The sequence below is a fragment of the Pygocentrus nattereri genome, chromosome 5, assembly GCF_015220715.1.
Source record: "Pygocentrus nattereri isolate fPygNat1 chromosome 5, fPygNat1.pri, whole genome shotgun sequence".
NCBI classification, from domain to species: Eukaryota; Metazoa; Chordata; class Actinopteri; order Characiformes; family Serrasalmidae; genus Pygocentrus; species Pygocentrus nattereri.
In genome coordinates this window covers 28,078,252-28,102,207 of record NC_051215.1, presented here as the reverse complement: position 1 = coordinate 28,102,207, position 23,956 = coordinate 28,078,252, and the positions used below count along the sequence as shown (strand labels likewise).

The 23,956-nt window shown below is 41.8% G+C and overlaps 2 protein-coding genes across 2 annotated transcripts in view; one reads left to right on the top strand and one right to left on the bottom strand.

The window, feature by feature from the left end:
- Window positions 1-661: 661 nt before the first annotated feature.
- mea1 (male-enhanced antigen 1) lies at window positions 662-4,402 on the top strand. Its single transcript, XM_017690671.2, has 4 exons — window positions 662-819; window positions 2,204-2,516; window positions 3,434-3,542; window positions 3,626-4,402. Exons 2-4 carry the CDS (start codon window positions 2,232-2,234, stop codon window positions 3,787-3,789), a joined length of 558 nt encoding a protein of 185 aa, XP_017546160.1. The 5' UTR covers window positions 662-819; window positions 2,204-2,231; the 3' UTR covers window positions 3,790-4,402.
- Window positions 4,257-23,956, bottom strand: part of ppp2r5d (protein phosphatase 2, regulatory subunit B', delta) — a 43,103-nt gene continuing 23,403 nt past the window's right edge. The window contains exons 5-17 of the mRNA XM_017690670.2: window positions 20,884-20,994; window positions 19,249-19,341; window positions 18,704-18,834; window positions 18,392-18,451; window positions 18,159-18,267; window positions 17,749-17,802; window positions 16,905-17,075; window positions 11,553-11,680; window positions 11,260-11,361; window positions 10,930-11,002; window positions 10,409-10,456; window positions 7,968-8,081; window positions 4,257-6,909 (exon numbers count right to left, since the gene is read on the bottom strand). Coding sequence (XP_017546159.1) covers window positions 6,772-6,909; window positions 7,968-8,081; window positions 10,409-10,456; window positions 10,930-11,002; window positions 11,260-11,361; window positions 11,553-11,680; window positions 16,905-17,075; window positions 17,749-17,802; window positions 18,159-18,267; window positions 18,392-18,451; window positions 18,704-18,834; window positions 19,249-19,341; window positions 20,884-20,994 — 1,332 coding nt within the window. The 3' untranslated portion in view covers window positions 4,257-6,771. The remainder of the gene's footprint in view (window positions 6,910-7,967; window positions 8,082-10,408; window positions 10,457-10,929; window positions 11,003-11,259; window positions 11,362-11,552; window positions 11,681-16,904; window positions 17,076-17,748; window positions 17,803-18,158; window positions 18,268-18,391; window positions 18,452-18,703; window positions 18,835-19,248; window positions 19,342-20,883; window positions 20,995-23,956) is intronic.

The following is a 23,956-nucleotide window of genomic DNA, read 5'->3' as shown; positions in this document are numbered from 1 at the left end:
AAATGAATGGGTTGATATAGAGCATTTGGGTAAAATCAGACTTTATAAACGCTTAAACATGTTTAATGTAAAGAATGCATTCATTCCCTGAACACAGAGCAACAAGAAGCATTTCAACACCGCTGTTATATTTTAAGAGCTTTTAAACTCGACTTATAGGAGTTTAAAACGGAGCCTCATGTAGGTTCATGACGTCAGTGGGCGCGAACAGCCACTGAGCTGCTCTGCTCGCCAATCAATCATCACGCTCTAGCAGTAAAGCCCGCCCCCTGCTGCCCAAAACCTGTTTACTGTAGAAAAATAGAAATATATGGGTAAGATTTCTTTGATTTTTTAGTGAAATACATCCTCTTGCTTTCTAAAATTAAAGAAACGTTCTGGGCGAGCGATTAGAAACTATTTTAGCTTTTAGCCCTTGAGCTCCTTTTACTCCAATTCATTGAGGACTCACTCGCGGGCGCCCTCTGCTGTTAGCAATCCTGTTTTGATATAACGGGGGAAATAGGAAGCGGCCAGGCTCCTCATAAACCGACTCTGTCATAAATTAGGTAGCTAAGGGACTACATAGGGAGTAGGGCGTAGGGAGTAGGGCGTAGGGAGTAAGGAGTAGGGAGTAGGGCGTGAAGAGCCAATTGCGATTCAGCCCAGTGAATGTCGACGAGGAACTTGACGCAGTTCCGCTTCCATGAGGAAGCAAATAGTGCGTAACGTACACCGAGCTTCGTTTTTCTGTAAACCGATGAAGTAAATAACAGAGGGAGAGAAAAGACGGGGAGAAAGGAGAGGTTGCTGTGTCTGTTGCGGACAACAGCAGTGCAGGTATGAACTCGTATCGTGTTAGCTTGTGATAGCTGTGCCAGTCTGCTGTTTTGATGCCAGTCTCTGTTTGGTCTTTTAAAAAGACCATGTTTCTCTGAACAGACGAAGCTGCATTTAGCGTCTCACTCGAATTTCCTCGGCCCACCTTAAACGAACTGCTGCACCTTTTAAGGTGGAACGGGAAAATTCGGTCAAGAAGCTGTAGAACAAGACTCTGCCTCGTTTTAGACAGGTCTTTGGGCTTAAATGGTCAGGCTAAGGCTGCCTCCACAACCCCATATTACCATTAGCTGTTGAGCACGTAACAGCTAGTTTACGTGGTTCTCAGCCAGAGAATTGAAACCCAAAGTCCTGTAACTATGTCCTGTAGGTGGACAGGTAGGTCGACAGGTAGGTCAAGGGAAATCTCTTATTTATCTATAGGCAGTCCTCGCTAGCGTTCGGCGATGCAGTACAAAGTAATACACCTAATAAAGTAAAAAACCTAATTTCTCGATCCCAGTTCTCAAACCGGTGTGGCTTCTGATTCAGTTCCCTGGTAAATCGCGGTCTCAGGCACGCGAATTGGCTAAAAGGGCCAAAAGTCTTATGCTTCAAATTAAAATTCAGTCGGCGTCAAAGCGCAGATTTACACCCCTTCTGATCCTTTTCGCTTGCTGTAGTGGCAGTTTTGGCTGGTGCTGAGTTGCAGCTCCTGAGGACTTGATTCGTGAAGGGGAACCGATTCGGATGCAACACCTGTTAGGGATGCACGATAATATTGGTTTCGTATCGTTATCGGCAGATTTTTGCTTTGAAAATATCGATATCGGGTCAAATGTTGACATATTCCTCACCGATTTTTGATGGCATACTTCTTGTACTCTTGACTGTTCTGGAGGTGCTCTCATTTGATATATTCTGTTAATTAAAAATATAGAAATGATGAAAATTGTATAGTTTGTCAGAATGATATAGAAACTATTGGTCATTTTGTTTTTGTTTTTTTTTTGTTTTAATGCAGTGTTTTATAACAAATATGTACATAAACACAGATGGTCAATAAGAAATTAAAATATGTCCTTTTTACGTTGGAATTCAGTGATTACTTAAATCTTTAAAACAGTTAAAAGTTCAACATAAAATTAAAAGTTCAGAAATAAATGTTACATTATATATTGGCATCGGCATCGTGAGACGTAAAAATATCAGATATTGGCACATTTCTAACACTGTAACTGTTAACAGTGTAAAAAGTGGGATTTCTGCAGTGAAATATTGACCTCAAAAATAATACTTGAAAGCCTTGGCCACAAAAAACGATTGGTGGATTAAAGTATAGGAACTGAAGTATTGATGCTCAAGTATCAGAGAAAAAAAGATACCTGTTTTATTTCTTGTGCAGGACTGCAAGCTGAACTTGGAGCCCGTTGATGGAAGTGGGGAGGGCTCGAGACATGGGTCCAGAAAGAGTGTTACCGAGTTCTGAGGAGGATCTGGTGCAGGACCGAACCTCAGACACGGCCGTGGCAGAGGAGTGGAGCGGTGAGGATATGGAGGAGGAGGACGGAGGAGCCGGGGACGATGATGAAGACAGTGGGGGATATTATTACCAACCATTGAACCAGGATCCAGACAGCCTGGGCAGCTCGCAAATGGAGCAAGCTGAGGAGGGAACACATGCAGAGCAGCTGCAGGAGGTCCAGGACAGAATAGAGGTAGGTTTTATTTTTATTTTTTTCCATATGATAGGAAATATGTAGCTGGAATTTCCCCAATTTTCAAGTTATGCATAGTTAATTCAGAGATGTGCACAAAGTTGTCCAAATGGTTTGAAATGGTTCACTGCAGAGAAAGTCTGTGACTTTACAGCAGTGGTGAATATGAACCAGTTTTCATGGTGTCTAAAATGCAAATAATATACCTTAAATAAAAAAAAAGTTTTATACCAAAATGTTTAGTGCACATCTATCAGGTCTTCACCAGCCTTCTTAAGGAGAAATTTTTACTTCAAACCAGACCTATTTAGTTTCCATAAAGATTCTGACATATACCCATGTTTTATTACTTGGGATTTGGTAAGAACAGAATCCACAGAGTCAAAACTGCAGTTCTGCAGTTAAGGAACACGTCACAATCCTGATGCAGACTTTTTCTTAGGACATTTCTCGAGAACAGATTTAAGAAAAAACTTAGGCAGATATTGATGAATGTGGCCCAGTGTCTGAGGCATCAGGCAGTGTACTGATAACCATAGTTTTCTATTGATAATGCCTCTAAAAGCTATGGTTAAATGGTTTGGATGTCTGGTTCCTTTAACTGCTGCTGTGAACTTTGTTCATCTTTATGAATAATGCAAAAAATGTGTGAAATCAGATTTCCCTTTTGATCAAAGGTCATTAATTCTGATCCTGTTCAAGTCCAGCAGTTTGGCGATTTCCCTGCTGTGCCTCACCAACTGTACTTTCTAATTAATTGCAAAGTCTTTGAGCTTTCAGTGCTGTAACTGTTGACCACTGATTTAAGGCTGTATGTTTTTGAGATTGGTCTATAAAACATACTCAGAAGATCAGTAAATTTCAATAGCTGTGAGGGTTTGCATATAGATTGTTGACATTCGGCGGCTGTTCTTCAGGCCATGGGTTTGTTCCTGCCTCAGCCACCACCTCCAGACAGCGATGAGGAGGAGGACCCTGAGGGAGCTGCTGCACGACGGAGCCATGCATCTATTCCTATGGATCCAGGTAAGTAGATATTCTGATGATTCCATCAGAAGACCCAGTTGTCTTTGATCATTCATGTGTTTCTTTACGTGTTTGGTTCACAGACCATGTGGAGCTTGTAAAGAGAACCATGGAAGCGGTGAACTTGCCGTCACTGGGTATCCCTGCCTGGGCACGGGAGATTTCCGATGACCAATGGAAGGACATGGTCCAAAAGACACTTCAGTCCCGGCAGAGCTCTGCAAGTCTCATACTGGAACGCAAGTGAAACCAGCCAAGGCCTTCTTCATCTCCTGCACCCTGTAACTCATACAACTTTAAAAGAACCTGTGACAAAGCTGACTAAGAACATACGAAAATGTTCCTCCCTTATTGTTGTTAGAAGATAAAATGTCCTACAGACCAAATGTCAGTGTAAATCCAGCTCTCCATAATCTTAACATAATGCTGCATGTCACTCAAGTCTTTAAGGATTACACAAGGTGACCAGTCAAAGGAGATATTAATACAGCTTCTTGTAAGTGGAGAGTTATTACTCAGTGTATTTAACTTCTGTGTACTACTGCATCTAGTCACTCATTTCAAAAGGCTTTTTGTATTTAAATTAAGATTCTCACATTAACAAATCACTATTTTCAAGTTATCAATCTCCGTATCACTTAGGTGACCCATCCTGTTCATGATTAGTTGACCTTTTGCTGTTTTGTATCCTGTTTGCAGTACACGTGTGTAGAATTTTGTGCAGCATCCCACACATTCAGAAACACTTTTTTTTTTTTAACTTTATTTTTGTTCTGTACATACATGAACATCTGTACAAAATATGACTTTCATACTATGTAATGCTCTACCTAATTAAAGTACAACATATGTACATATGACCTGGAAAGCAGCGCAAGATTAGTGTCAGACTTGGGAAAGGGGGCTGGGAAAGGGGGAGAGGGGGAGCAATGTGGAGAGACCCATACTTTTCATAATTTCCCTCTACAGTGTTTGTGTAGCTGCCAGACAACAAACACATGCCCAGTCCACAAAGCAAGCTAGATCATCAGTTTGGACCCAGGAGTGATACTGTTTAAAGTCAATGTTGAAAGAATGAGGCTCTAACAAGACTAGTAAACCACCACTGTTGAGGCAACAACTCAAGAAATGTTGGAACTGTGCAGCTTTTCCAAAAAAGTCGGAGTTCAAGTGTGTGAACACTGACGAAAGACAGTGCCAAGTGTTAAGTTGACCATGTAGCTGAGTGTGGACAAGGCAAGCTTTGCATTGTCTGGCTGCTTTCCTAAGGAGTGAATATTATTTTGGAATGATCTAAGTGAGTGATGGTTCACTCTACAATGCGTGGGGGGGGGCAACAGAAGCAACAAAAAAACAAAAGATCTCTTGAGAGGTAGAGGGAAAATCATAAAGAATGTGACAAGCAAGGGTGCAACCCTAAGCAATATACAGTATACAATACACAAATATTTGCAACGGTAACTGCAGGCTGTCTTCATTTCCCCATATAATCAGCCTGGCAAGTTTAAGCAAGCATTTTTCTTCTTTATAGTTCTAGTATAAGGATTGTATAGCGCTTGACCATACACCTCTCAAGTGCATGTTTTATTTTTTTCTCTTTAACTTCTTTCTAAAAATATTGCTTAGGCGCTTAAAAAAATGCATAATCTATTAAAGTAATGGCAAGCAAGGTTTGCAGATGAGAGGGCAGAGGTGAGTGAAGAGATTCCCTACACTTGCACTTCACATCCCTCCCATTCCACATGAAAGAACTGAAATAAGGGAAATTTTTTTTGTAACACAAAAAAATACAGGACAAAACAAGACAGACTATAAGATCAGAAAAGTTTTTTAAGGGGGGGGGGTTCTTGCGATTTCTTGGAAAGCAGTTAGAAATGTATAATAGGATTACCTATATGCAGCCATACGCCACAGAACCATGAAGAAGAGCTGGTAGCTGTAGGGCATGTTTTGATACGGACGGGCCAAACAGCATTGTTCTTTAGCAGAATGATCGTGACACATGGAATGATCTGCTGGTGTTGGTTTAAGAGGTTTATCATTTTGATAAAGCAACTTGCAGTACTGTGATCTCAGTTTGTAAACTGATCACCACTAAGGCAGGAAACGGATTAAAGCTCCCATCCTGCGGTGAGATTTATGTCTGAATGTAACTATGGGTTTAAATCATAGCAGCCTCCCAATTAAGGGGACTCTGAAGCAAGGCTTGTAGAATCAGACTCTTTATATTGCCACTAAAGCATATGGATCTGGACTAGCTCACACCTGCCTAATTGTAGGTTTACGTGCGTCCTTCATCTACGGGCAGGACTTCTGATGTGCAAGGGGGAAGCATGATGCTTTGTCTTGAGGAACTTTTGATGCAACTGTGTTTGAGTTGTAAACTTAACCTAATATGACACCAAGTATTATGCAGAGCCTGGATCCTTGTTTCTGTAAAAAAAACAAAGGCTCCAATTACTTCTCTAGAGATCACAAAAACCTCAATGTAATGCGTGTGGCACATTTTGAAATACTGCTTACATTCATATGCTCCACACAGTCCTACAAGAGCAAGGCAACATGATCCATAAAAACACACACACACACACACACACACACACACACACACACACACACACACACACACACACACACACAGAGGAGTCCCTAAACCTGGCTCATGCAAAAAAAAAAAACATGCATGGTCACTGTTGCCACTGAGTTCCTTGTTATCTTTTGGATAATGCAGTCCATTTTGTCAAGTGTGGACCCTTCAAATCAGACATGACTGAGTGAACATAGATCAACAGATGAGGAAAAAGTCCATCCTGAAAAAAGCAACACAGTTTGAAAAGAGGAACATAAAAGTGAGGTCTAACGATTAAATCTAGACAAGAAAATTGAGTGAAATAAAAAGAAAAGGAAACACGCTCTGAGTGGAAACATTCAAAATTATTAGCACAACCTATGTATCATTTTGCATGATCACTACATGTGGCTTTTGATGCATACTAGAAATTGAAGTGCTTTTCTGTGATTGCGTTTGTGTACGTGACTAAGGGAGGGCATGGAAGCTCTCCACCGTTCTCTGTGCTGGCCAGGATTCTGCAGAAAGGGCTCTCCAGAGGAGGTGAGGAAGGAAAGAGGCAGAGGAACAGAGACGAGTTTACAGCAGGCGACATTTCTGGACAAAGACGAGAGGGACAGATTAGGCGTGGTGCAGGTGAAGGGTGGCGGTGTTCCCTGGTCAGAGAGCTTCCTGGTTAGATGTCAGGTACTCTTCTGCCCGCTTGTGGGCCTCCAGGGCCTTTATAGTGTACACATCCTGCGGCAGCTCTGACTTCCGTCGCATCAGCACCTTGTCCTTCTTTATCTCCTTCATTCCCTGAAAAGCACCAAGTAGATATTAGTACATCACTAAAAACCTGTCATACACATAAAAGAATGCATTGAAAAAGGCACTGAACAGTGTCTTGGCACTCCACCAATTCTAGAAATGACAATCACGGATTTGCTAATGTAATGTACTTGGGACAGAATAGCTCAGTTTGCATTGAAGTCCCTGTAGGTACTGAATAATAAGCTTTTTAAAAGATTTTAAAGGGTTTATAGGGGTCCAAATAATTTTAATGCATTCATGACAACTGTAGAGGGAACCAAAGAAACAGAATATTTTCCATATATTTAACACACTGCTATGTTGTTACTGGGGCCTGGTGAAAATATTTTTGCTATGTGGCCAAGCATCAAGAAGTAGTAATATACTACAATGACAGCATTCTCAGCACCAAATTATGTACAAATTTCACAATAACACTGTTACACATTCAATCTACACTTTGTGCATTTAGGTCCATTTCTTGTTGCTATGCAAATGATGGTGAGGTTTGTATCTATATCTAAAGACAGAGTCTCAGTCAGTTTCAGTTTTTAAAGCTGGGTGGTATATTAATTAGAACAATTAAAGGGTCTGCTAGACCAATGATTCCCAACTCTGGTCCTGGAATTCCCCCTGCCAGCCATTTTAGTTTTTCCCCTGATCTCAACACACCAGATCCAGCCCATCAGATCAAAAACAAGCTCTTCATGACTTAAAGTAAGTGTTGTGGCAGCAGGAAAAAAAAAGAAAAAAAAAAGCAGGACTGGGGACACTCTAGGACCAAGGTGAGAAATCACTGGTCTAGCAGACCCTTTGATTGTACTAATTAATCTAATGCACAGCTTTAAAATGCTTTCATTTTTTGATAAATCAACACTCTATGCATTAATACTATGACTTGGATTTTTTTTATATCTGGAGTTGGTGGTGACTGGGTGGACATATGACAATCAGGTTCAGACACAATACCTGGGCTCTGAGTCAGATAAGGTTGGACTCCTAACAGTTCTTGCGCAATGTCTTGTTTTCGATCAATATTTCAGGCTTGATAAAAGTTCCAATACCTGTGAGGCCTCAGTTTCCACAGTCTTCTTCAGCAGTTGGATATCTTCAGCAGTAGGGGTCTCTGTCTCCATAGAGTAGTGAGGCATCCCTGGGCTCTCATTATACATCATATACTGTTTGCACACAAATACACACACACACACACTTAGGTTTTGAAATCACATCTTTCCCTTTCTCTCTCTGTCTCTAGGATCTCTAAGTGTGTATATACAGTATCTCACAAAAGTGAGTACACTCCTCACATTTCTGCAAATATTTTATTATATCTTTTTATGGGACAACACTATAGAAATGAAACTTGGATATAACTTAAAAGTAGCCAGTGTGCAGCTTGTATAGCAGTATAGATTTACTGTCCTCTGAAAAGAACTCAACACACAGCCATTAATGTCTAAACAGCTGGCAACACAAGCGAGTACACCTCACAGTGAACATGTCCAAATTGTGCCCAATTGTGTTGTCTCCTCTCCCTGGTGTCATGTGACTCATTAGAGGTGTGAATGGGGAGCAGGGCTGTTAAATTTGGTGTTTTGGGCACAATTCGCTCATACTGGCCACTGCATATTCATTATGGCACCTCTGAGGATGTGAGAAATAGAATTGTTGCTCTCACAAAGACGGCCTAGGCTATAAGAAGAAACCCTGAAACCGAGCTATAGCGCAGTGGCCAAGGTCATACAGTGGTTTTCCAGGACAGGTTCCACTCGGAAATGGCCTCACCAGGGTTGACCACTTCTTGTAAGTCGCTCTGGATAAGAGCGTCTGCTAAATGCTGTAAATGTAAATTACCACAGAATTTGAGTCCACGTGTTCAGTGCTATATCCAGTGGTTGGCTTTAGAAAACAAATAGACACGAGTGCTGCCAGCATTGCTGCAGAGGTTGAAAAAGAGGGAGGTCAGCCTGTCAATGCTCAGACTACATGCTGCACTATGCAGCAGCTCTGTCTGCATGGCTGTTGTCCCAGACGGAAGCCTCTTCTGAAGCTGACACACAAAAAAACATGGAAATAGTTTGCTGAAGACAAGAAGTCCAAGAACATGGACTACTGGAACCATGTTCTATGGTCTGACAAGACCAAGATAAACTTGTTTGGCTCAGATGGTGTCAAGCATGTGTGGTGGCGCCCTGGTGAGGAGTATCAAGACAACTGTCTCTTGCATACAGTCAAGCATGGTGGTGGTAGCATCATGGTCTGGAGCTGCATGAGTGCTGCCGGCACTGGGGAGCTGCAGTTCATTGAGGGAAACATGAATTCCAACATGTTCTGTGACATTCTGAAGCAGAGCACGATCCCCTCCCTTCAGAAAGTGCGCTGCATTTTTCCAACATGATAATAACCCTAAACACACCTCTAAGATGACAACTGCCTTGCTGAAGGTAAAGGTGATGGACTGGCCAAGTATATCTCCAGACCTAAACCCAATTGAGCACCTGTGGGGCATCCTCAAGCGGAAGGAGGTGGAGCGCAAGGTGTCTAACATCCACCAGCTCTGTTATGTCATCATGGACGAGTGGAAGAGGATTCCAGTAGCAACCTGTGCAGCTCTGGTGAATTCCATGCTCAAGCGGATTAAGGCAGTGCTAGATAATAATGGTGGTCACACAAAATAATGACACTTTGAGCACAGTTTGGACATGTTCACTGTGAGCTGTACTCACCTGTGTTGCCAGCTTTTTAGACATTAATGACTGTGTGTTATTCTCATAGGACAGTAAATCTATACTGCTATACAAGCTGCACACTGACCAAGTTATATCCGAGGTTTATTTCTATAGTGTTGTCCCATGAAAAGATATAATAAAATATTTGCAGAAATGTGAAGGGTGTACTCACTTTTGTGAGATACTAATGTCACATGGTAAAATGTACAGTTAAATCACATAATTTTACAAAAGCACTCAGAATGATCAAAAATAGAGGAAACTTTCAGAGTGAGAAAACACACATAAATCCTATGGAGAAGATTATTATTGTCACAGCACATAACAGATTTGTGGTCAAGTTTTTCCACCTCCACCTATGTGTTTGCGTTTGAATTTCACCAAAGTGTGTTCATGTGAAAAGTTGGCTGATAGCAGGATATAACAGATCCTTTAAACTCAGTAATAGCTGATTTGGTGAACGTTTGGCATCGATTCCTCTGTTCATGTCTTATCCTTGCAACCTTTGCGGAGAAGCCGAGATCCAAGGAACAGATGCAAGGAAAGGAAAATGAGCATGTGCAATTAAAGACCCGAGATCCAGTCCCTCTCTGAAAATGAAAACTGCTCCCCCAAACAAACAGTGTCTTTTGTGGAAGATAAAAACTGAGATCATCAACATTCTAATTTGTAAATGCAGCCACTACTGAAATATTTTCCATATTATGACGACTGGTCAAACCTTGAATTGTGGAAACAATCTTTTCATTACACTGAATTTTACAGAAGAGACTGACCTCATCTTGAGGCAGACCTGGTCGGATACTAGGATGGATCTTTGTACTCTGGAAAAAAAAAACAAAACAGAAAGACTTATGTTTTCATATAGCTCTTTTTCAACTACTTAAGACACTCACATGGAGACACACACCCAATTTGTAACACCATAATTAAATTCTCGACTCTTACATGTGCCCTCAGAGTAAACCCAAAACTCTGGAGAGAAGCCCTGTGATAATTAGACTTAATCTGGAACACCAAATTTTGAGCATTAATTAAAGAATGACAAGCTTAAAACTACCCAAGGCTTCCCTCACACCAGTGCATCAGGTACATTTTTTAAAAGAGTTTACTGAAATTGACAAGACAGTACTGAAGTTGAAGGTTCAACACAATAAATGCACTTGTCAGTAAGACAAACACTTCAGCATAAATGTCAGAAATGGCTTCAATGGTTCAGTAACAGATGTAAACTGTATTTGCAATCTTTTCTAAACACACTGTCTGATCCTGTATGAATGTGAAGTTGTAAGCGTACCTGAGGATTCTGTTTCGCAAGCTCTTCAATTTTGTGCCAGATCTCCTCCCGCTCCTTCAGTTTGTACTTCTCTCTAGGGAGAAGAAATGAGTACAGTTTACGCTGTGTCAGAAGTGGGGATTTGTAACAGAACTGCATAAAGCTCTTAAAGGGGTTCTTTTCATACTGCTAAAGCTTTTAGGGAACAAATGCTACATCAACGAAAACGAGAAAATCGGCTAAGTTGCTCACAATGTCTGTGAGGTACCTATATTTTGATTTCTCTCTGTCTATGCTCTCATTCTGTCTCATCTCGGTCTCCATCTCTCGTTTGTTTTATAGCTGACTTACTTTTGCTTCTCAGCTTTGTACTGTTGAGTGCAATCGTCAAACAGCTTCTGGTTCATCTCCATAAAGAGCTTCAGAGCATTGTAAATAAGACCATGGATCGTCCTACAGGAAGAAGAGAAACAGTGTAAGAAAAGCTCTTGCATTATTTGAAAACTCATTCACACAAGTCCAAATATCTGCATTTAACTGTTTTATGCTTGTTTATCTACTTTTGGCTTGCACACATCATGAGATGATCACTCCTATATTCATGAGTGTAACTGACTTCACTGTAGTTGACATGGATGGCTTACTTGTTCCAATGACTCTTGGAATTCTTATAAAGAGCAGGAAACATGATGGGCAGGATCTTGGCAGCATTGTCACTAATTAGGCTCATGATATACTCGTTGTTCCAGTAATATAGTGCCCTCTCAGCAACCTGGAGCAAAAATTGTAATTTTAGTTCACAACTGGTTAAAGGGGAATTCCACAGATTTTTCTGTTTTTCAGCATGATTTAATAGCTACGATGTAATCAGTGATTCAGAGTGGTTTGATGGGAAATGCTCTGCTCTAGAGAACCTTGGCAAGTCAGAACTGTTCACAGTGGTGGTGATAGTAACCAGATGTCCACAGACTTTAATGCCTCCAAAAGCTACTATTTGAAAGCAGTTACTATATGAGACAGTTATGCAAATGCTGCCTGATACCCAAGATATTCTCTTATGATAACTCTGAGATAAGACTTCTGTCTAATGCTAACCATACACTAGAAGGCTTTGAAAAGATTTTGAAGACTTCTGAAAGGTTCAAGTCTGACACCATCTCACATCTAAAGACAGCATCACAGTTTTTAGTCACAGACTATGACTTTGCAAAGACTAGGGATCTTCCAGTGTCACTATTTACAAGACTGCAACTAGATTTGAGATTATTTTCCATCATGCAACTGGTGGAAATTTACAAGCAGGTAAACACCTTTCCTTTCACTCTATAGTGGTACAGATGGAAACATATGTTAGCTGAGTATGTAAAGATGTGGGGCTCAGAGCAGTTCTCTGTAGAGCTGTATACTCTGATGGATCATCACCCAGAATATTTATAATTAAGCTGTGAAACGTGCAGTTACTTTTTTAATTTGAGATAAAGATTTAAACATTAACACAAAATTCAGCGATTCAGCATTGTTGATTGGATGTTATGAACTAAACCATAAAAAAAAAAAATAAATAAAAAAAATCAAACAGTGTAACAGAAAGCAAAAAAAGGAAAAAATCATTGATGATTCTCCAGTAATGCCGTTCTTAAAGTCCTCTGCACATTTCCTTACATCACTGTTACACTCAGTGAACCTGAAATATGAAAGCAGTCAGTTTACCCGTGAATTTCCCCGCTGTGGGACTAATAAAGGATTATTTTGTTTTATCTTACATTTTAAGTTAATATGACTGTTGTATTAAAGCAGAGCAGATTCACCATTTTTATAGAGATTTCAGGCAGTCACACGTACAATTTAACACTATCGTTCTACCGCGCTGAGGGCTTGTGTTTGCTTGCAAGCACTCACAGGCGCCCCTCACTATTTGCATGAGCCAAGACTTAAAACTTACATTAATATTAAACACGGTTGATTTTGTCACAGCATCAATATGAGAAAGACTGATATAAGACCAGCGTCTTGACCAACTTACACTAACCAATCGAGATGAGGCAAATGCGACGTGACTCTAACAAGAATCTTATGATTTTATTCTAACATTGGATATTTGTCCTCTCCTTGGATCACCACCTTATCGTGGTGGAGGGGTTTGCGTGCTTGAATGATCTCAGGAGCTATGTTGTCTGGAGCAAAAGCTCCTGGTAGGGTCTCCCATGGCAAACTGGTCCTAGGTGACAGGTCAGACAAAGTGTGATCCATAATAACCCCTATGAAGACACAAAAACGGGACTTGTGTACCCTGCCCGGAACAGGGTTACCGGGGCCCCACCCTGGAGCCAGGCCTGGGGGAGGGGCTCGCCAGCGAGCGTCTGGTGGCCGGGCATTTACTCATGGTGCCCGGCCGGGCCCAGCCCGAAGGAGTTACATGAGTCCCTCCTCCCATCGACCCACCACCAATGGGAGGAGCAGTAGTAGGGGTTCGGTGCGTTGTGGATCGGGCAGTGTCCGAAGGCGTGGGCCTTGGCATTCTGATCCTCGGTTGCTGAAACTGGCTTTTGGAACTTGGAACGTTACCTCACTGGCAGGGAAGGAGCCTGAGTTGGTGCGCGAGGTTGAGAGATACCGGCTAGATATAGTCGGGCTCACCTCAACACACAGCTTGGGCTCTGGGTCCAATCTCCTTGAGAGGGGCTGGACTTTATTCTTTTCTGGAGTTGCCCATGGTGAGAGGCGGCGGGCAGGTGTGGGCTTTCTCATAGCCCCTCGACTCGGTGCCTGTATGTTGGGGTTTTCTCCGGTGGACGAGAGGGTAGCTTCCCTACGCCTTCGGGTTGGGGAACGGGTCCTGACTGTTGTCTGTGCTTATGCACCGAACAGCAGTTCAGAGTACCCAGCCTTCCTAGAGTCCTTGGGAAGGGTGCTTGAAAGTGCTCCTCCTGGAGACTCTATTGTCCTACTGGGGGACTTCAACGCTCACGTGGGCAATGACAGTGAGACCTGGAGGGGTGTGATTGGGAGGAATGGCCTCTCTGATGTGAACCCGAGTGGTGTTCAGATTTTGGACTTCTGCGCAAACCACAGTTTGTCCATCACGAACACCATGTTTGAACACAAGGATGTCCATAAGTGCACATGGCACCAGGACACCCTAGGCCGCAGTTCAATGATTGACTTTGTAGTCGTGTCATCGGACTTGCGGCCATGTGTTTTGGACACTCGTGTAAAGAGAGGAGCTGAGCTATCAACTGATCACCACCTGGTGGTGAGTTGGATCAGGTGGTGGGGGAAGATGCCGGTCAGACCAGGCAAGCCCAAACGCATAGTGAGGGTTTGCTGGGAACGTCTAGCAGAAGAACCTGTCAGATTGATCTTCAACTCACACCTCCGTCAGAACTTTGACCAGATATCGGGGGAGGTGGGGGACATTGACTCAGAATGGGCCATGTTCCGTTCCTCCATTGCTGAAGCGGCTGACTGTAGTTGTGGCCGTAAGGTAGTTGGTGCCTGTCGGGGCGGTAATCCTCGAACCCGGTGGTGGACACCCCAGGTGAGAGATGCCGTCAAGCTGAAGAAGGAGTCCTACCGGGCATGGTTGGCCTGTGGGACACCAGAGGCAGCTGGCAGGTATCGACAGGCCAAGCGATCTGCGGCTTCAGTTGTTGCCAAGGCAAAAACCCGTGTATGGGAGGAGTTTGGTGAGGCCTTGGAAAGTGACTTTAAGTCGGCTCCGAAAAGATTCTGGCAAACCGTCAGGCGACTCAGAAGGGGAAAGCAGTGTGCCACTAGCACTGTATATAGTGGAGATGGTGTGCTGCTGACTTCGACTGAAGACGTCATTGGGCGGTGGAAGGAATACTTTGAGGACCTTCTCAATCCCACCGACACGTTCTCCAGTGAGGAGGCTGAGTCTGGGGACATGGGAATAGGCTTGTCCATTACTGAGGCCGAAGTCGCTAAGGTAGTTAAGAAGCTCCTTGGTGGCAAGGCTCCAGGGGTGGATGAGATCCGCCCTGAGTTCCTCAAGGCTCTGGATGTTGTGGGGCTGTCTTGGCTGACACGCCTTTTCAACATTGCGTGGACATCGGGGGCGGTGCCACTGGATTGGCAGACTGGGGTGGTGGTGCCTCTTTTTAAAAAAGGGGACCGGAGGGTGTGTTCCAACTACAGGGGAATCACACTCCTCAGCCTCCCTGGCAAGGTCTATGCAGGGGTACTGGAGAAGAGAGTCCGGCTTATAGTCGAACCTCGGATCCAGGAGGAACAGTGCGGGTTCCGCCCTGGTCGTGGCACACTGGACCAACTCTTCACCCTCTCCAGGATTCTGGAGGGTTCATGGGAGTTTGCCCAACCAGTCCACATGTGCTTTGTGGATCTGGAGAAGGCATTCGACTGTGTTCCCCGGGGTATTCTGTGGGAGGTGCTTCGGGAGTACGGGGTACATGGCTCTTTGCTACGAGCCATTCAGGCCCTGTACAAACAAAGCTGGAGTTTGGTTCGCATAGCCGGCAGTAAGTCAGACTCGTTCCCAGTGAGAGTTGGACTCCGTCAGGGCTGCCCTTTGTCACCGATTCTATTCATAATTTTTATGGATAGAATTTCTAGGCGCAGTCAAGGGATGGAGGGTGTCCGGTTTGGTGACCTCAGGGTCACATCGCTGCTGTTTGCAGATGATGTGGTCCTATTGGGGACATCAGGCCGCGAACTTCAGCTTTCGCTGGATCGGTTTGCAGCCGAGTGTGAAGCGGCTGGGATGAGAATCAGTACCTCTAAATCCGAGACCATGGTTCTCAGGCGGAAAAGGGTGGAGAGCCCTCTCTGGGTCAGGGATAGGCTCTTGCCTCAAGTGGAGGAGTTCAAGTATCTCGGGGTCTTGTTCACGAGTGATGGTACAAGGGAGCGGGAGATTGACAGGCGGATTGGTGCTGGGTCAGCAGTGATGCGGGCTCTTTACCGGTCTGTTGTGGTAAAGAAAGAGCTGAGCCATAAGGCAAGGCTCTCGATTTACCGGTCGATCTACGTTCCCACCCTCACCTATGGTCATGAGCTTTGGGTAATGACCGAAAGAATAAGATCGCGAATACAAGCGGCTGAAATGAGTTTCCTCCGCAGGGTGTCTGGACTCTCCCTTAGAGATAGGGTGAGAAGTTCAGTCATCCGGGAGGGACTCGGAGTAGAGCCGCTGCTTCTTCACGTCGAGAGGAGCCAGCTGAGGTGGTTCGGGCATCTGGTTAGGATGCCTCCTGGACGCCTCCCTCGGGAGGTGTCACAGGCGAGTCCACCTGGGAGGAGACCCCGGGGAAGACCCAGGACACGCTGGCGTGACTATATCGCCCAGCTGGCCTGGGAGCGCCTCGGAATCCCCCTTGGAGAGCTGGCGGAAGTGGCTGGGGAAAGGGAGGTCTGGGCTTCATTGCTTAGGATGCTGCCCCCGCGACCCGAACCCCGGACAAGCGGAAGATAATGGATGGATGGATGGATGGATTGGATATTTGTCTGCGACAGTGAAATCGCTTGAAGTCATTTGGCGTAAGGCCGGCATAAAACATATTTTTAAAATCCGTGGCAGAGAGGTACATGCAGGGCATTTTGAGGCAAAATAGTTCCCAAAGACACAGATTTGCCAGTGTTTTACCATTTATAACATCAAATACATATTTACAACATCACACCGGTTGATTGGTGGTTTGGATAAAAAAAAATGTCCCTATTTGTGGTGGTCTCTGATTCCAATTACCATGACTGAAAATAAACTGGTTATTTTCTCTACAATTAACCATTTTACATCAAACCACTCTGAATGACACTGCTTACATCTTAACAACAGACATATACAGAGATTGTGAACAATTGATGGAATTCCTCTTTAAAACCATAACTTGGTTTCTGGGCAGTTATAAAACATATTACGTGATCTACAGAACAGGTAAATAAAGGAAAATAGTTCACTATGCAGCCATAGAATTGTACCCTTAGAGGATGAGAATGGTGGTTGTATGGTTTCCTACCTGAAAGTGTGGACTTGATACACACTTGGCCAGCTGTCTAAACAGAGGCTCCATAACTTTGACGAATTCTGAAGGCTCAATGACATCCAGGATCTCCTCCAATTCATTCAGGAACATGACCTCTTTAGGACTGTGGGTCTTTGGCCAGAACTTTAAGAGACCCATTATAACCTAGAATAAAGAAAGCAAGGCAAGAAGGTGTTAAAGCTGGGTGTAGGGATGTAAATAATTACCCAGTGAATGGCTGCCCAAAACAAAGTTTTCTACCAATAATGCTCATTTTAAATAAATATAATTCTAAATAATTTCCAATAAAACCATTATTCATATTTGAATAGGTAGGCTTACCATTTAAAGTTAAATAACTTTTCTGAACGCTTGGAATGTTCAGTAAAGTGATCGTTACACATTCCAGTCATTTAATTTAAACTTTTTAGTTTGTGGTCATATAATCATGATTATTTTACAGTTGTCAGCCCCTCGGTTTAAACAAACCCAGGTTCTTATTTAGAGTATATTTAATATGATTTCAGGTCATTTACTTCATATGCATGCTTATGTCTTGCTCCACCTACCAGTACTTTGTTTCACTGTCCATAAAAGGAAAAAATTTAAACATAGAATAGAGAATTCGGTCGATGTGTGCTTGTATTTGTGTGTAACTGTACATGGCTCAGCCAATCAGATTTCAGAACCTTTGTAATCCATTTTATAATTGATATTTTAATAGGCTGCTTCCTTGATTTCAGACTTGAATGAGACTTAAAAATAAAGCATAAGTCAATAATCATGATTAAGCATGAATTTTCAAAATGACTAGAGCTGTAAAAGCTGTAACACTTACTGGTTCAGTGAGGCTGCTGTCTTTTTCTAAAAACTGCACAACACAGTATGCCAGCTGCAGGAAAAGGAAATAATACATCATATTATTATTTAGCAGAGCTAAAACCACCTGTAACAGAAATGCTGTCACTAATGCCATCAGATCACACTTCCACTGTACAAGTGAACTGCAAGACCATTCCTGGGAAACAGCAGTTTCTGTCTGATACAACACCTCTAACTCAACAGCAAAATAAACTGGGTTAAATGTGCTACAGCAAAAACGAAGAATTTACAGTGCACAATATCCACAATACTGGGATTATTAAGCAAGTCGTTATATAGTTTTCATTTGCACTAGGCCAGAAGAGGATTTACACAGGATTTATGTCAAATATAGGCTTAAAGAGGGAACATTTGTAGAAGTAATACCTGAGGGTGATAGACACTGAGAGACTTGACTTTGTGTAAAGGCAGCAGCACCCGGATCAAGAACATTTTGTGCTCCTCTTTCAGTGGCAGGGCAAAGCCATTAATTATACTGTGGATACAAAGCTCTGGTCACATGCCATTCCAGGCCAAGTCCATTCAATTCAATACAGATAAGGGAGAGAGCTTCTCTACAGTCAGATTTATATGGCAACAGTGTCAGTAGGTGCACTCACCTTCCTAAGATTTCTAAGAGTTCTGCAATGCCATTATGATGTTCTGTTTCATATATGAACCTGCAATGAGACCAAGGCCAAGTGGAATAATGAAACTGCAGTAAATTTAAAACACTGTCAATATTGCAAAACATGTTCTATGTTTGCCCTTAATGTTAACTTGGTCTAATATCTTGAACTCACTATAAGAGCAATTTAAAGGCAGTCAAAATGATTTCTACAAGGAAAATTATAATTCTCATAGAAAAACACCCCAATATAACAATCCAGTCATCATATACATGTACACATATAAATGTGTAGAGACCTCACCTATAGAATATGTTGTTAATCTGTCGACGGATGTAGGCTCTAAGCCCCAGAAACTTGCCATAGATCCTGTGCAGGATGGTCTTTAGGAAGTCTCGCTCTCTGGGGTCTTCACTGTCAAACAGCTCCAATAGCTACAAAGAGTCATTTGTTTCTTTTTCATAAATTATGCTTAAAATAAATATGCTAACATCTATAACTTATATTCCTACAATACATGCAAAATTGGAGCAAAATGCAAACACAATGCAAAATAAACTGACCTCCTGTCATGGTGAAAGATTTTTTTTAATAAGAATGTGAAATTCATCTTCTTTAAACATTTTGCAGTTTTATTTTTTAGGCAAACTTTGCAAGCTTCAATCCAAATCAGTTTTCAGTTATGTAATGGAACCCAACAACACAGATCTGACTACTGTACATCAAAGTCATTTATAATACATCTGTAAACACTAAGTGCACATTCAAATAGTTAACAGACATCACATTTTAACAATCTATTACTGAGAATATGCTGTGTCCTAGCTATATGAAGAAAAGATACTTACAGACAAAACAAATTTTTGGTCGATGTATTTTTTGGCAATATTAGGCTGGAAGTCAGGTGACTCCAGGAACCGTAAGAAGAATTCATACACCAGCTAAACAAGGAAAGGGAGAGTAGAGAACAAAATCATGTAGAGTTTAATTAAAATTGACAATTTGCGTTAAATAATTATATTTCAGTAATCAACTAATCTGCTGATTATATTTTCAGTGAGTCAAATAATCCAAATCCTGCCTGGCAGAACACATATTCCACAATGCTTGTGGTGGAGTCTGGATAGCACACTATAAACTGAACCAGCTTTTCTTCCAAACTCCAAACCATGCATCACAGCATTGGGTTTTTATTATTTATATTTACAGGCTCTCTATGACTGTCTGTTTTATGATGCATGCAGTTGTTAGGTGACTATGCCTATGACAGACTCCGGAAAGTCCACACCTAACTGACTAGAGACATTTGCCATACTGACCAATACTTTGCTTGCTTTAACGACAGAAAAAGAGAGGCTCTTGCGCTGAATAGGGACCTCATACTGGGCTTCCATATGCAGCAAAAGTATAAGTGCTGCCTGGGTCTGCCTCAACTTCGAAGATGCATTAGATTCCATGTGACTTTTAGTATCATACACTAAGCCTCTTAAAAGCACTGTCACTTACAACTAATATAAAAACTGTTAAATTTGCAACTAGCATTGTGGTTTAATCCTCCTGACCCTCAGAGTTACTGTGAAGTAATGGATATTCTTAGTACCTGCACTCAGGTAGAGGTCTTACACTTATAAAATTACACAGTGACTAGACTTACAGTACAAACAGATATACATAAAGAAATGTCTGCATCATTTTAAGGTATGATTTTATTTGTATGAGATCTCAAACTATATGCAGGAGCACAAGGAATATCCACCCTGCCCCACACTGTTTTGGGGTATTTCAAAGTACCTCAAAGAACCACAGTTACTGTTGTCACTTGGTTCCATTTAACTTTACATTTTACAAACCATTTTGATTGAAAGATAGTACTGCACTACTATACAGAAAGATAATTAAACAGTCTTGGTTTCCTGAAAGACCAAGAAAATAGAGCAAGAAAAGAAAAAAACAAAAAACAAAAGCATTCTCACCCAAATGCTGGCATCAAGGCATTAAATGTAGCCCATTCGATTTTAAAATCTGTCCACCCTGTAAGTGAGGTAGCTTTTGTATGATTCATATATGAAGGATTGGAACATAGGCCTACTGATTATTAAATGGGATTTATATGGCTGCAGAAAGCTTTGCAGAGAATACTTTTGTTTGGTGACCACAAACGTTGTCTTAGTTATACTTGTCTTTGGCAGGTGTTACACCACAAAATTAGTGGCTAACTGCTAGTCACAAGGTGGCCACATGGCTTCTCGTGACATCTGAAATGTCTCCACAGCCACTGTAGGGAACAAAGGCGTTTTCCCAGCCTGCTTTGAGTGTTTATCTCTTTATCTCTTCTCTGTGTCTCACAAAAGCTAGTAGATTATAGAATCTAATTATAGAAATGACAGCTCTTAGGGCTATGTACTCTGAGATTTTCCTTTCATTCAATGTCCTGCGGAATATCGGCAGACTTGCGCTGTGGTGGTACAGAGGGTCACACTGACCTGCAGGTGGGGCCAAGCTGCCTCCAGTGTAGGCTCATCTTCCTCAGGGTCAAACTCTGCCCCCGTAGGATTGGAAGAAGGAGGCAGAGTCCTGAACAGATTCACTGAAAACTACAAGGATACACACATACACACACACACACACATACAAAAGACAAAGATTTACAGCACACATACACAGTGTAACACTACTTATTTTGCGATAACTCATGTTCAAAGAGCATTTGATATGCTGTGAGCCTGTTTGAAGAACAAAGGCTAGTTTCAGATGTGTACTGGACATCCCTCAAACACTGCATAGATTTGTTAAAATCCTTTGCCTGTATACCTGATGTAATATAATAAAGCACTGATTAGCTAATCCAGACACTGGATGAGGAGTACAAATAATTTTGGGCTTCCTCAAAGAAAGTTTTGGAAAGGGCTAAACAAACAACTAAACATACATACAAATTGCTTGTTGTAATGATGTTATTTATATTCTTCCAAATATTTGTGTTTTTCTGAGAAAATAAATATTTATACAGCTACATACACAGTTTAATGTGAAAAACTCATTTAATTTATTAAATGTCCAGTCAGAATGGTCATTAGGGGACAAGCTATTGAATTTCCAGCATCAGGAAATAACTAGAAAACAAATATTTAACAGAAAAGTTTTTTCAAAGAAATCTGCAAAGGAGACTGCAAAAGCTACACATTCTTTCTGACTCAAAAGCAGTGTCCTCTCCCAGTGGAAGGATGGACAGAAATGCCTGTGGATATTTCAGATGTAAAGCAAGAGTGGGGCTTAATTTTCTCCTCTCGCTCAAAGATTAAAGTTTTAAGTACTGTTTATCTGGAGGGTACAGTTTTGATGGCCTGCTAGGTCTTGCACAATTGTTAGGAGTGTCAATATTTTCTGAACAGAGTTTTGGAAACTCCTTTTTTGTCCCCCACTTACTTGTCTGTGACTTTCATCTTCCTTATGCAAGGGATATCTTCTCATCTCCTCAAGCCATTTTAGATGCGCATGAAGAAAAGAATCGCAAGGCAGCTAAGGTATGTTTGGGTAGTTGCTTGTGAGAATGTTAATGTCTCATTGAAGAGAGATAAAATAAAGTCAAGGGTTTAATAAAATCAGTGTCTGACATCTGTGTTGAACACACATTGGTGGTTTCATCCGGTGAAAAATCTGAATCTGCACACTAACTGCTTTTGTCGCAGAACGCTGCAGCACTCACAGTGCCATGGCTCTGTTTACCAGACCCGCTAGTCTCTCTAAGCGGTCGGTTAGAAAATAATAGCACAGTGCACAAATGGATTAACCAGTGCTTCAAGGAGGTGGTCTAAATTGAGGTACGAAGGGCATTTATCACGGCCCTAATAAGGGGTCAAGTACAGCAGGGCAATGTTTGCAGCCACCCTGGGACCACATGCTGTCTAGCACTCCACTAGAGTGACGTTCACTGCTGTGAGTAATCAAGATGTCAGGTGCCTGAGCTGATATAGTATATATTTCCAAAGTTTAACAGTGCAATTAAAAAGTATAAATATAGTACACAAACATGCTGACAAAACGTATTGTGGCGTAGCCACACTGCACTGTCAGGATTTCAGTTTAGGTTCATTCATACAAGGACTTATACGGAGTCTGAATACAGGTGCAGAGGTGGATTTTCCAGAGTAGAGCAGAGGGGTGTGTTTCTAACTGTTTGTCCTGGAGAAGCTGGGTTTCTTCACCGTTTTCAGCAAATTAAAAATTAAGCTACATTACAGAGCGCAAAAATGAAAAATGAACAGGCCATTTTGACTGTAAACTTAATAAATGAAAGAGTGATCGCTGATATTTGCACAATGCTGTATTATCAATACATACATGCACAAAAATGTGAAGGACAGTATGCACATATGAACAGAATATCAATATATGCCTTTACTATTAAGTTTTGGTTTGGCTGATATTCACTGTGGGACTGAGTGAAAAAATGGTTTATGATGGATCTGCAGGAATCATTAGTGGGCTCTACTGCCTCTGGCTAAAAGGCTCAAACTGCGCTGGAGAGAGAGGAGAAACCAGGTAATCTCCACTGCTACCTCTGCCATCTCTGCCAAAGGGCAAAAAAATGACCACAAAGACCGATTAATCATGACTGATTAATAGTGCACAAAGAGAAAATGCTAAGAGACGGGTAAGTGGATAAAAATGAAACAAGTGCAGCACTAGTAAGCTGATTGTTCAGCTTTGTATCACAGGTCTGTACTGTGAATTATAAATGCCTGAAAGGAAGCGCAGGTGTCTGATGGCAAATCACCCAAGACTCCCTAGTGATCACGTAAGAGGCGAGAGAGACGCTCCTATTTGTCAATGGAGCGCAGAGCTCAACACAGCCCCGAGAGGGGCAATAATGTCTGGCTTAGAGGCTTTTGCTGAGATTGGCAGGCACAGGCTTTGCCACCAGAAACAAATTCTAAGGTCCAGAAACAACTTGGCTTGACTAGAAATCCAATGTAGCTACAATACTGCTCCTGTGCAGTGCTGTATTATTATTGACATTTTAAAATTTTCCCTTAAAGGTATCATGTAAGGGATGAGTCATAAAACATATTCCCTGGGGTAGAGACAATAACTGTGCATTAAAGCACTTCTGAAGGACCAGAGGATGGCTGAAAGGATTATTGTTGCCATGGAGATAGAATTTCAGGGGGACACTTCTATCTAATCTGGTGTTATTGTAAAAAGGGTCATTCTATGTCGAATAAATGGGGAAAAACCCCAAAACTGGAGCCAACATAAAATTATGCTTAAGCATTCTGCATTCTGTAAAAATGTTTATGAGAAGCTAAACACAACTGGCCATTTTTATAGATGATTAATGCAAAAACAAATTAATAAAATAATTTTATTTATTCATCTTGTACATGGTAAAAGTGGGGAGAGTACTGGAGATGATTATTCTCCACATGTTCTGAGAATATTTGTAAACATTCATGTATTCAATCTTCAAAAAATTTGTTTTTTTTCTCCAAGTTACTTGTTTTTCAAACGGTTATTGTTCATTACTCCTCATCATGAGAAACTTTGATGATCAGA

Bases quoted from the DNA above. Each gene is read 5' to 3' on its own strand.
- mea1 (XM_017690671.2), top strand. From the start codon at position 2,232: ATGGAAGTGGGGAGGGCTCGAGACATGGGTCCAGAAAGAGTGTTACCG. The intron at 2,517-3,433 runs GTAGGTTTTATT...GCTGTTCTTCAG, and splicing joins AGGTCCAGGACAGAATAGAG to GCCATGGGTTTGTTCCTGCC. The intron at 3,543-3,625 runs GTAAGTAGATAT...TTTGGTTCACAG, and splicing joins ATCTATTCCTATGGATCCAG to ACCATGTGGAGCTTGTAAAG.